At 38.8% G+C, this 14116-nt stretch overlaps 1 protein-coding gene across 2 annotated transcripts in view; it reads right to left on the reverse strand.

Moving 5' to 3' along the window:
* Positions 1-4090: 4090 nt before the first annotated feature.
* Positions 4091-14116, reverse strand: part of Ap1g1 (adaptor related protein complex 1 gamma 1 subunit) — a 115018-nt gene continuing 104992 nt past the window's right edge. For both annotated transcript variants that reach the window (XM_004625802.3, XM_004625803.3), the window contains 4 exons: positions 12836-12943; positions 12549-12709; positions 9417-9515; positions 4091-7793 (listed from right to left, as the gene is read on the reverse strand). In XM_004625802.3, the coding sequence (XP_004625859.1) occupies positions 7692-7793; positions 9417-9515; positions 12549-12709; positions 12836-12943 (470 nt within the window). In that variant the 3' untranslated portion in view covers positions 4091-7691. The remainder of the gene's footprint in view (positions 7794-9416; positions 9516-12548; positions 12710-12835; positions 12944-14116) is intronic.

Raw genomic sequence — 14116 nt, forward strand, 5'->3', positions numbered from 1 at the left:
GAGGCGGGCGCCCGCCCCCCGCGGCCCGCAGCCCCGCCCCGCCCCGGGCCCCGCCCTCAGCAGAGCTGCGTGGCTGAGCCGCATCTCCCGCTGGCCAGGGGCCGAGCGCAGGGGTGTGGAGCCCGGGGCCACCGCAGGGTGGACCTCCGCTGCCCGCAGGCCGGGGTTTGGAGTACTGGAGCGCAGGAAGGGTTATTTACTGCAGTGCCTGCCCTCGAAGTAACGGCAGGACGAAGGTGGCAGGTGGGGCCTGGACCTGTCACTTGCGACCCCTGGCTGCCCTCTGCTCAGAACGGCTCTGGGAACTTACCTCTGCAAGACGTTTTCGCTTTCTACTTCCAACCTGCCCTTTTTCTCACACAGGGAAAGCTGTTGAACGAACCGTCGAGACTTCTGATCTTAGTAAGGTCCCTTCCTGTTTTATTTGAAGATGCTCATGACCCTCTTCAGCAAATTCGAGTACCAAACCACGTCCTACCTATGTGTCAATTCCTTTTTAGCCTCATGTAGCAAAATGATCAGAATTCTGTTCTCGGCCTCAAGCAATAATATGGCCTGAGTCATTTTTGTATTTGCAAATACAATTTAGAAAAATATTTTAAAAGTTAACTTACTTTCTTTTAGTTCCTACAGTGGTGGTAGTTTTGTGGTCAGCTGGCCAAATTTGGATTCAGACAGATCCTACATCTGTTCTACCCTTTATTAGTCTTTGGTTCTTACACTGTGGAAGCCATTATAACTCTGAAATTCCAAATTTGATTCAATAAAATGTACTCTTAATTCCCCCTACATTTTCCTTTTTTTTTTTTTTTTTTTTTTTTTGGCGGAACCGGGGATTGAACTTAGGTCCTTGCACTTAGCAGAGAAGCACTTACTCTACTGAGCCATCTCCCCAGGCCCCTCCCCCTATATTTTCCTAGCGCCTTCAGACTTCTGACTTTTAGGGTGCCTTGTCTTGCACAGGTGTTTCTCCTCATCAAGCAACTTGTAAGGAATTAAACATAAAAAACTAACTTTCTGATCTTTTAATCAGTAAAACATGGCACCATCTATTATCCATTGTTTCCCTAGTCCAAACTATATGGCTAGAATATTAATACTACTGGCTTTTTACTTTATTTCTTGGCAGAACCGTGGACTGAACTCAGGCCCTTGCGCTTGCCAAGCAAGCGCTTATTCTACTGAGCCATCTCTCTGGCCCTTTAATACTACTGGCTTAAAACAAACCTCTGTGCACACCTGTAACCCCAGCACTCTGGAGGCTGAGGCACGAGGATGACCATGAATTCGAGGCCAGTCTCTAGGCTACGCTGCCTCAAGAAAGAAAAAAAGAAGAGACCTTTGAGATCTAACAAACCAGTTGTATCCTTCTGGGATATTTAACCATTCAGGGATATTTTACATGCCAAGATAAAATTTTGCTCTTGAACGTCCTGACCCTGAATTTTCTGTAAAGAATAGTCACTGTTTTTTCCCTTTGCATTTTTTACATATCAAAATTCTAGTCCCCAGTAAACTTCATCTTTTTGTCTCATTGTAATGATTTAAAATGTCCCTGTGAGTTTAAAATAAGACGAAAAAACCTTTTACATTGTCATTCTCCTGGGTTTTCTTTCAACTTTATTTTCAAGAAAGCTACTAGTGGTTGGATTTCCACTTCAGAGCTTACTCCTGAATTTCTTCCAGCAAGATTTGTTTATAACAGGCACCATAAAGAGTCAGGGGCCAGGGAGACAGCTCAGTAGAATAAGCACTTCCCTAGCAAGCGCAAGGGCCTGAGTTCAATCCCCGGTTCCACCAAAAAACAAACAAACAAACAAACAAACAACAAAAAAAAAACAGCTAGAAGTGGACTTAACCACAGGCGACGATAAGAAAAACTACTTCAGTTTATAAAAGCCTGTTGCTCAAGGTGTTACACATTACTACCATATGCAGCTTTCTTTAGTAGCTCTTTACTGACTGATCACAAGAAAAGACCTTTTCCCTGGACAGAAGCTTGACTTCATGCTGGAGAATAGGGTAAATGGTTATCCTTTTAATGAGATAATAGGCTAGAACAATCTATTTGGAATAAAAGCATATGCCAAAAATTATGTATTTACTACTTCATATTGACAACAGTATTTTCTCTTTCAAAAGGAAAAAGCCACCAGTCCAAATGTTTCAAGGGATACAGCTACCTTTACAGATCCCATGATTTAAGATCCAATTCAGTAGTGACAACCAGTTGATTATTTTCTGATCAAGTTATACACTGCATACGTTTCAAAGGTCACATAATTTACGCTCTCCAGTTCAAGGCAATGTACATTATCTATGTCGAGTTATGTAACTATAATTTCTGGAAACAGTAAACAGCTGAGACTAACCCTAAAAATAAATTCCTCTGGGATTTTTTTGTGTGTGCAAAAATCCATCTGCCCTCACTGCAGGTTCATTACAAAAATCACTGGAACATGCCAAAAGACAGAAAAGTCATTAGAATCCTTACATTCTTCCTATAGCAGCTGTGCATATACTTTACATTCTTTATGCCAGGAAGCTTTTTCCAATCTTCATCACGAAATAAGAAGAAAGTCTAAAGAGGGAAAGCTCATTTCTATCAAATTTTGGTAGAGGAACCACATGTAAGAGACTTGTTTTCTGTCTAGTTCCCACTCTTTCAATGATCACAAAGTCATCTTCAGGCCTAAATCCATTGTTGGTCTACCATAGGTTAAGCAGATTTGGATATTCTTTCCCTTGGTTCCATGCAAACACAGTATTTGCTCACTTCAGTCTCAAGGAATATTTTTCCTTTAACTTCGTTTTTTGTGGTGCTGGGGACCACCCTCATCTTCGCACATGAGGGGCAAGCACTTTACCACTAATGTATAGCCCCCGTCCTTTGAAACTGTTCCTTGAATATGAGAGCAACTAAATGATCATGCCATAGAAAGTCACTAAAACTTAATTTGATCCTTCTGCGAGAAAGCTCAAATCTAAGTACTATGTCCATGTACTAGCTAAAGTTTTCATGATAGCTTTTATATTTTCATCTAATTACATGTGTCATGTAAATATTAGAAACAAAAATGAATTCTAACTAAGCCATATAGAAGACTGCAAAAATATTGCTTATCAAACAGTCCAAAGGGTGCTTCTGCATAAACTAGATAACTGTGGCAGCGCTTACACCCTTCCCTTTTTCAATCAAGTGACTACCACTTCCTCCCATTTCTCAAGGGACTACTAGGGATCATCAGAGTAATAGAAAACCTAAAGCTCAAGAAAATAATTCATATTTTTAAAAAAGAATTCATGTAAAAACAGGCCATAAAATACAGTTCATTTTTGCTAAGCTTTCCTCATCCTACAATGTACAAAAAGATCTCCTAATTAAAACGCATCACCACCCTTAATATATTTCAATTTGACATTTCTTTACCTTGAAAATTCACTTACATGAATAAGCATGAAAGTAATCATAATATAGTTTAAATGTCCAATTGCTGTTAAACTTTTTCACTGTTTACAATTCCTATAAGTTTTTAATTTTTTAGATTCTTTTCTTGGTGAAATTTCTGTACATAAGTAACACCAGTAGGTAAATTTAGGTATATGCTCTGGAATATGAATTCATTCAAGGCTTCTAATTCATTTGTAAGAAGCAAGGAAGCAAATTTTAAATCATTGAGTATTTGACTTTTTATTATTAGTCACTGTTCATAATTTGTTTCAACCAAAAGACAATACACACAGCAGATTTCTAATGCATCCCATGTAAATGTTTACATCCATTTTATTCCTCACTCACCTCTAAGACTTATTTAATTTTAAACTTTTTTACATCTCAAAAATATGTCTGCAATAATTAGAACTTCATTTAGCTGTCTCACTTGGAAACAGCTTTTTAATATTTTTACAGTAAAGAAGATGTCATGGGGTTTAAGGAAAATGTAACTTACAACATTAAGAAAGAAAAAAGACTTTACAGGAACACAGTGGGAATTCACAAAGGAAAGAGTTCGAAGCTCTTTCACATAAGGTTCCCAAATAAAAACAAAAACAAAACACACAAAGCCCAAATGCAGATTCTTTAAAAAACAAAAACAAAAACAAAACTCCAATGCTCCATCTTGAAGCCAGAATCAGCCTCGTGGAAGTTTATGAAGCAACTGAGAAAGCTGCTTCAGTATTTCCTTCTGTTTAAGTGTTCCAAGTTCTGGAACTTTGTTGATGGTACCCACATTGCTATTGCTTGAAAAGGAAAAAGCAGCTCCATCCTCCCAAGCCAAAGCTGGTCAAAAATGTTTTAAACTTCAGAACTCTCAGAGCAATCTCTCTTCAATGATCACCCCCATTCCCAAACTCATGAATACACCAACATAACAACTGTTCCGCAACCCGTTTGCGAATATGCACTTTTTGCTCTCTAACTCTGTTTAGGACACTGTGGTTAAAATACATTCACTAGGAAAAAAAATACACATTCATACTCATTCTTTCTTCTAGTTTTCATGGCCTAAATATATTCCAAAGCCAAAGATAATATAGTTGAACCTCAAAAGTATTATTCCCTAACTTCCAACCTCTTCTTGGACATAAAAAATGGAAAGCATGTGATGTAGTATATGGAAAATTTTAAACTATTAGTGCTGGACAATTTTAAAAGTCTATTTTCATAAATGAGTGGGACAGAGTACAAACCAAAACTTCAACCTAGCAAGAGGAAAGACTTCTTAAATGTTACAGAGGAATGTTTGTTTAAATGAGAAAGACCTTAAACTTAACAAATGATCACTATGCACAGTGTAGAACTTTCATGACTATCTAAACCACCTCAAGGTAACAGCACCAAAGCTTTGGTGGGAAAAACTTCTCAGGGAGAGCACCCTTCCTACAGTTGAGATTAGACTAATTCTTTTAAGATTATTGAGGGTGGGGTGGAGGATAGGCTACTAACTACTCTGAAAAAGGGAAACAATGAGGTACAAGTGCATGTGAAATTATCAAACTGTGCGAGGACTCACTGCTTACCACGCTAGGGTTATTAAACAGCCACAGAAATCACCCTTTCACTGCAATGGCTCTGGAGTTGTAAAATCCATCCAAATTTGCTCCCCCTTGAATGGTTGTACTTGGAAAAAAGCATTACTGAAATGTGCAAGTGATCATAAAAATTAAGAGATTTCTCTTTTTAGCTGCAAGGCCAGGTGAAAGCAAAACTAATGCTGATCCTAGAAACTAAGGCACACTGAAGCTTTCAAAGATGCAATCATTTGAAACAGTCTTCATAGCTATCAGTATCCTAGGCAGTTATTTGGCTGCTAGTCTTTCAGTATGTTGCTCAGGTTCAGTCCTGAAATCAACTCATATTCTATCACAGCACCCTTTGTGTTAAGGCCATGATATTTTTTTCCTTCCTGACAAAGCCACGGATGATCATGAACTCTACCTCAAAACTCTCATCACCCAAGCAGATGCTTTTTCAGCAGAGTACTCTTTCCTGCTCCATTAGTTAGCACTGTCTTATAGCACGGTCTTGAGCAGATTGATTCTTTAGAGATCCAACTCACGTCAACAGAAAAAACCTGAGCTGGTTAGCTAAAAATGTAAGGGAAAAAAATAAAGCCTCTACACAAAGAGGAATGTTAAGACAAATTCTATTCAAAAAAAATCCACCGTTGTGTTATTCCTATCATGTTTCACAGCATTAAATATCCATCCAAGGAAATCAATCTACAAAGAAAACCTTTAAAGGCTATTTTCCATTGCACAGGCACAGCAGTCGTCGGAAGTGTGTGCTAGTCCACACGTACTAAAAACAGGAGATGTATCCTGTTCTTGACGCAGCCAACCATTTAGCTAGTAGATAAGTTTTATCTAAATCTTGTTCTTATATACAATTAAGACCAGAAAGTTTCCCTTTTGGAGCCTTTAGTTCAACTCCAGTTTGTCAAATGTTAGAAATAGTCTAGCATCTGATACAGAGCTAGGTTTGACAAGACACTGAAGATTTTAAGTAAAGGCGTGGTGAAATGGAGTGGGGGGGAAAGGGTATTTGTTTTGGGTTTAAGACTGAAGCCAAAGTAGTCATTATACTGTGCAATACAGTAACAATTGCAAACATTTTAAAAGCAAGGTGGGCCCCATGTTTTCTCCTCTGCCATACATAGACATGGTGCATGTATACTCAAACATACATAGTACATCCAACTTGTACCACAGAGTCAGCTTCACCTCATTCCAGCAACTCAATTTTTAAGGTTTGGTAACGCAAAGATCCTTTCTAAAAAGCACTCGGCACTCTTACTAGTTAAAAAAAAGGTCAAGTCTTTAATACAGATATTCATGAGATTGTTCTCTTTCAAGAGATCAATTTCTCAGACTCAGAAAAGGAAAATCCTACCCTATGGTGAACATAAGACTTCCTCTGACATAGAGGGCAAGGAAGCTACAAGGCTTCATTCCAACACCATTGAGTACAATATAGGAAAGATTTCTTTAACCGTGTGGTCTTTATTTCAGTGCCAGTGTTACAGATACAACACAAATGTTCCAGTTAAAAGAAGGAATTCAAACGGAATGCCAAGGTCCAAGCCAGGCTTTGGAACTAAAAAGGGAGGTTTGGAGTAATGGACACGATGACTCCCATATGCTCCAGGATGAGTTTTGCTCTTCCTATGGGCAAAGTCTTTCTTTCATTAAGGAGTCTGTTCTTTAGAACTGGTGGATTTCTCTTTCCACCCATTTACCACAGTTCAAATGGGCAAGTGTTGGGTTTGAGAACAGCTTTAAAACTGGAGGTGGAAATATGGTCATTAATAACTATTAATGCATCTTTTAGGAGGTATCCACTCTGCTCTTTAAGGGAAATCAATTTTGAAAATCATGGAAAGTATTCATGACTCTAGCTAATGAATGAAGAGAAAGGGGAGCTGGAAGAGCCCTGGAAGTTTCTATTACAAATAGAGCACCATATCCTTCATGCCAAATCTCAACAAAAGCTCTTTTGAACCGCATCTGTCCAGTGTTTACAAGTAACCTCTCAAGGTCTGACCAGTTCTTGATAACAAACATACGTACATACATGTGTGTGTCTGTGTGTATACAGCAATGCACAGAAAAGGCTACCAGGAACCTAATGCCTCTTTCAAATATTGGGGGAACCAGTACAAAAAGGCAGGGCTCCCTAATGTCCATTGTTACATTTCTATTCTCAATCCCAGATGTAAAAATCGCTTGAAGATGGTAACCCAGCTTGTGAGGAATAAATACCCCACCATGCCCAGTCCAGAGAGAAACAACAGTAGAAAGAAGGGGCCACTCTGCTGCAGAGATGAAGTGAGTGTTTTCTCGCCATGAATTCGTCCTCTCCTCCAGACCAGCTGCTTTTAGCCTCAGGGGCCCGGGGGAATGTTGATTCTGGCTGCAAAAGTGGGAGCTTGGAGAAGTGCGGAAAAGGGAGAAGAGAAGGAAGAGTGCAAAATAGCCTCCAGAAGCAGCCAGCCTTAACAGTGGAGGAGAGAACAGTAGTCTTTAACAATGCTCCAAGGTCAGCAATAACTTCAGGAAAATCCTCCTCAACAGTTCTCTTCAGCTCCTCATTCCCATGGTACAGTTGGGGGGAACTTGCCAGCAATCACTACCTCCTTCCCAGAGTTCCTTTGATTGAATGGGGTAAGAATGAGAATGGTGGTGGACCCTCATTGCCAGGACTGAGGGGGAAAGTTGTTCACCTCTGCTAGGTCTTGCATTGCTGAGCCCTTGTGATTGTATGTGAGCTTGATCCTCATTCGCAGCTGTTGCTATAAAAGGAAAACAGAATCACAAATTAATATTTTGAAATAAAATCACAATCTGCCTGCAAGTAGAATTTTTTTGTTTTATAGTTTTTTAGTGAGATGAGGTCTCACTATGGTGCCCTGAATTTCCAGGTTCAAGCAATCTCCCTATCTCAGCCTCTCAAGTGACTGGGACTGTAAGATACACACTGTCACGTATGGCTCCACAAACAACCACTACTACCCCTATATCCCATATACTAGGGATTAAACCCAAGGTCTCGTGCATGCAAAAACCCTCTACAGCTGAGGGACTACATTCCCAGCTCCTTTTTATTTTTATGTAAGGTCTCAATAATGTGCACAGGTTGATCTGGCAATTGTGACCTACCTCAGCCTCCTAAGTAGCTGAGACTAAAGGAATGGAGCACTATACCTAGGTCTCCTAGTAACATTTGCTGAGTGTTTTTAAAAAAGATTCAACTCTTGTATGTAAGTCTCCAGAAAAAGAAAACAAACACATATTCATGCTCTCTACATTCATGCTCTACAAAGTTGCTTTTTCTGCAAAATTTATGGTTGTCAACATAAATTGATTCATTCCTAAAGTATAAAAGAAAAAAGTTAAATCCACAGGTAACAGCAACTGTTTGAAGAAAAAGCACTAAGAACTTTTGCTATATCCAGCAGATTCCAAATATTAATGCTCTAAGAAACATTTCACTCTACAGATAGTCAAAAAAATTTGTGCTTGTGCTACTGGCAAATACAGTACTCAAAAATATAATGAATAACACAGGGCAAGTTGTTACAAGGAAGAAATTATGCTGGCCTTTAAAAAAATTTTTAAATGTTATTTATTAGATATAGGGTCTTACTAAGCAGTTCAGGCTCATAGTGATCCTCCTGTCTCAGCCTCCCCAGCACTGGGATTACAGGCATGTGCCACCACACCCAGCATAGTGTACAGGGGATTGAACTCAGGTCCTTATGCTTGCCGGGCAGGTCCTATACTGGCCTCAATGAGGAATTACTAGAGATTTTCAAGGTGAAAAAATTCTCTGAACCATCTCTAAAAATTATCTGAAAACCAATTAATTACTGTTAAGGTCAAGCTAATTTTTTTGAAAAAAAAATACCATTAATCCTCAAGAGGAGAGGGAGGAGAAAGAATGAATGAATGAGAGACAGTGAGAGAGAGTGAGAGTGAGAGAGAGTGAGAGTGAGAGTGAGAGAGAGAAAAGCATGTGCATGCATATGTGCGTGCACCCTGCTGGACAGTAAACTAGGTAAATCTTTAGGAGTGCTAGGCAAGTGCTCTACTACTGAGTAACACTCCTAGCCCCTCAGATTTTTCAGGGAGAAGGTTATGTTTTAGTAAGCTGTCACTATTCTATTTGATGTCACTGAGCTTCACTTATGTTCTACAAAAGAACAAAGAAGTTAGGAAATTTTCATTAATGTCTTCTCTGTGAGTCAGAAAACCCTAAAGAAATAAAGCAAAACTTAAATAAAATAAGCTTAAGGGTCAGGGATATAACTCAGCAACCTACCTGACAAGCACAAGTCCCAAGTTCGATTCTAGTACCAAAAAAAATTAGTAAGCTTAATGACTGCCTAGATATTGCTTTTAAATGTGCTACTCACCTTCTGTGGGTTCAGAACTTTAATGACTTGTGTGATGGTCCCTGTATTAAATGCTGGGACAATGCTGCTGCTAGGAGACAGAAGCTGCAGCTGGAATGTCTAAAGGGGAAACAAAAGCCACTCTTCAGAAAGTAATACATAGCGTTATGTCACAGTTATCTACAAAAATTTAGATGCCCAGCTAATGAATCAAGTAAAAGATTAACCCTAACTTCTGTCCACTATTTGTCTTCCAAGTACCTGCAATTCAGTGTAGGATTTGTCACTCATTGTATTTGTAAAAACACACTGTTACATCTTTAACCATGAAAACTAGTAATAAATCACCCTGCCTTTTTTTTTTCTGCCTTTCTGATAGAAGGAACTTTAGCTATCACCTATTAAAAACTGACCAATTTGTATCACTTAATAGTAATTGACCAACTATGTAAGTGAAAAATTAGTACCTATGGCAAAAAACAAAAGAAACTAGGAGAACAGTGTTCCAAAAATAACAAAACAACATGCTGGCCATTGACTATATGGCTTTGTGCTTTTGTATAACTGGATGACTAGGCCCCTGAGACTTGATCCTTTATTTTTTTAAAGCCTGCATAATCTGGAATATGTTCAGACTTCCTCCTACATGAAAGAGGAAGGAAAAGCTTCAAAGAGCCAGCTTCATAATGTATAAGTGGAACATCAAGATCTCTCCATTAAAGGCACAACGCCCTAACAGAAAAACTACATAAGAACTAGCGTATATATCAAAAGACCTAGATGAACCAAACACCATAATTTATAGACTGAAGGATTTTATTTATTCGTTTATAAGAATGAGTGATGCTATGAGCAACTGAGGTAAACCATACTGCACTAATTAGCTATCATATATATTAGGACTTTGAAAACCTTCCCTGAGAAGAACAAAGAAGTCTTCTCTAACAGCAAGCAAAAGTTACCAGAGTACACATTCAACCTCAAATCACATTAATAATACTGGGCCTGATTCATAATTATTTTGTCAAGATGAATTATGTAAGCTAAATGTTGCTCATTAAATTTAAGATATTATCAATTGTCTATACTATGGAGGAAGAAAACAGGATACTGAATAACTACAAAATAGGTATTTATTTATTTATTTATTTATTTATTTATTTGCGGAACTGGGGATTGAACTCAGGCCCTTGCGCTTGCCAGGGAAGCGCTTATTCCACTGAGCCATCTCCCCGGCCCCTACAAGATAGTTTTAAAATCCACTCCAGTTTCCAAACTATTAAAAACTGAAACTAGGCCAGGTGTGATGGCAGGACTCAACAGGCCAAGGCAAAAGGATTACTGTAAATTCAAGGCCAGCCTGCGCTACAAAGTGAGTTCAAGGCCAGCCAGAACTGGACAGTGAAACCCTGTCTCAAAAAGAGAAAAAAAAAAAAAAAAAATTAAAACGTTAAAAATGAATGTTTCACTGGCTGGCCTGAAGCTCACTATTAGCAAAGGGTGGTTTGTAATTCTTGATCATCCTGCTTTAGTTTCCTGAGTGCTGGGATGACAGGCATGTAATATCATGATAGTTCAAGGCCATGCTTTAATAGCAAAGGTGAAATAACAAGTGTAAAACCCTAACTTGCAGCAGCTAACATTACTGAGCACTGAGCACATGGAAAGTGTGTCCAATAGTATTCAACAAAACAATTCATTTATTCCTTAATGCAACCCTATGAAGTAGTTATTATCGCTGTTCCATTTGCAAATAAAGAATCTGAGACACAGATTAAGTGACTTGCTTCATGTCATACAATCACTATTAAAATCAAAACAGAACAGCTCTAGAATTCATTAGTGGTTCTTAGCCATTCATATCACAGCTTTTTAAAAATCTATATACTCTGACTTCTAAAAATGCTCAGCAAAATTTGAAAGTCCATATAATCCATAAATAACTTCAAACTCTAAAAACATGCTATCTGAATGTCAATACTTCATGCGTCAGTGCAAAGGTAAGGCTAGCCTAGTCTAAAGCAGCTGTTGTCAAAGCATGGCCCAACATGTTTCTGCAAATAGTTTTATAGTGAGAGAGTCACAGCCATATACTTATATACTATCTACAGCTGTTTCTAAACTGTATCAGCAGTACTAAGTGTAATAAAAAATGATACAACCTGAAATAAAATTACTCTATGGTCTTTTATACAAAAGTTTGCTCATAACTCACTTGAAACTTAAAAACTTCAATTCACAAAAATGGTCTTTATATCAACAGTAAAATGCATAATGAAGGAGCAATGTCTTAGCACTTAAATATCAAGAGATGAAAATTTTAATTTTGCTCTAGTGACTAGAAGATTATGCCAGTAGGCAAAATCCTTTTTTAATGGTATTGGGGATTGAAACTTAGCCTTCACAATGAGCTACGTCTTCAGCCCTTTTTTTTATTTTTTTTATTTTTTTTTTTATTTTTTTTTTAACATTTATTTATTTAGTGTGTGTGTGTGTGTGTGTGTGTGTGTGTGTGTGTGTGACCAGCTCAGCCCACCAGGGGGCGCGGCTGGCTGGCATGTGGTGCTGGGGGATTGAACCGTGGTCCCTGTGTTTTCCCAAGCTTGTTCCAAGTAGGTGCTTTAGACCACTGAGCCATCTCACCAGCCCTTTCAGCCCTTTTTTTTAAAAAAAAAAAAAACACAGTATTTTTACTTTCATACAGTCTCACTAAGTTGCCCATGCTAAATTCTAATATTATATCCTCATGTTTTAGCCTTCTAGAGTGCTGTGATTACAGGCACTTGCAATCATGCCCAACTAAAGTCCTACATCTTAACTTTAATTTCACATTAGATTTTGTTTTTGTATGTCCTTACTGTAGTATTATTACATCTATCCTCCTCCATCACTCTCTAGAATTCTGCTCAATACTATTAAATTTCCTTTCTTTATTCTACAATATTAACCATAAGAATATCTGTAACCAAGTTAAAATTATTCACTAAAAATGACATGCTTCAATGACCCATAAGTTTCACTACTGTTGTTATAGCTAAATGTACAAATTTCATCTCCAAACATTAATATATATCTTTCACCAAATACACAGGGGAAAAAATCAGCTAATCTTTAATCAAAGAAAAGGGGCAAGGAAGATATTGTAGGTAGTACCTTTGGTACTGCAGCCTGGAAAACAAAGTCCGTCATGTCTAGCTCTGTGCTGTTAGAGGCCTGTATCGTTATCACTGTTACACTGGGGTTGGTATTTGACCTCTCAAAGGTGAATTCTATCTTCAAACCATTCTTACTGTATGCTGTGATAGAGGGAATGCCTGGGAAATAGAAAAAGATCAGTCTTACTGCAGTCAGTCTAATGCTTGAATTATTACCATCTTTCCTCAATAACCATGCCTCATTACTCAGTGCTCCAAGTATGAGGATAACAACAATAACTGTACCTGTAGTGATGTCATTGAAGAGAGGCTGTGATGAAAGCCCATCCAACAAGAAGGAGGGCTGAGATATCTGGGGGACTGAGGCAGGAGTAGGAGCAGCAGTTGGAGCACCTAAAAGAAATAGTCCAATGGAAAGTCAACCTTAACTAGCATGACAAAGCTCACTAAGAAAACAGAAGATTATTATGTTCTAAGGTTAAAGAAAGGATTCTTTAAACAATAAGCAAATAACACATACCAAAAAAGGAAGAATACATTAACTCCTCTCACTAAAAAATAACATAAGGGAAAAAAAAAACCAAAAACAGGAAATGGGAGACCAGAAGCAGGAGAAAACACTTGCTATAAAATAACAAATGGACAGGCATTTAGAACTATACCCATCTTCTACAAGTCAGTGAGGAAAAAATGGATCAACTAAAAAGTAGTAAGATATGTGAACAAGCAATTCACAGAAGAGGAAACATGCATGACAAGGGACTCTTACAATTTTGCAATAGGAAAGTTGATCATCAGTTTAAAGTACACATAAACTACCCGTTTCCTCAACCTTGGCACTAATGACATTTTAGGACAGGAAACTTCACTGTAGGGGGCTGAATTACGCAGCAGACAACATTCAGAAGCACTCTCCTGGTTTCTATGCATTAGCTCTTTCCCAGCTGAGACACTGTGACATATCTACTACACCTCAGCCTCCTATGCAACTGCAACTGAGATTACAGGTACCACCCAACCAGCTTTTAGGAACAATTTTGCCCCCGAGACAGGGTCTCACGGTATAGCCCAGGCTGGCCACAAACTTGCAGTGATCCTCTATCTCACCTCTCAAGTGCTGGGATTACAGAAATACTCCACCACATCCAACTCACAGCAAGGTAATTTTTTAAAAAATCTTTTTATTTGTTTGGTACAGGGTCTCGATACAAAGCTCAGACTCATAGTGATCCTCCTGTCTCAGCCTCTCCAGAACAGGAGTACAGGTGTGGGTCACCACCCTGGTCTCAGTGTCCAGCACGGTGCGTTCCAACAGGCACGCAGTACCACGGATTGAACCCGGGTCCTTGCGCTTGCCAAGCAGGAGCTTAAACTGCCAAGCTATTTTCCCAGCCCACAAGATAATTAACAGTGAACTGAGAAGAACCAAAATGTTCACTATCAGGATAATGGGTAAAAAATGATGGTACAGGGCTGGAGAGATGGCTCAGTGGTCTAAAGCACCTACTTAGAACAAGCTTAGCAAAGCATCAGGGACCGCGGTTCAATCCCCCAGCACCACATGCC

The sequence above is a fragment of the Octodon degus genome, unplaced genomic scaffold, assembly GCF_000260255.1.
Source record: "Octodon degus isolate 3935 unplaced genomic scaffold, OctDeg1.0 scaffold00011, whole genome shotgun sequence".
NCBI lineage: Eukaryota > Metazoa > Chordata > Mammalia > Rodentia > Octodontidae > Octodon > Octodon degus.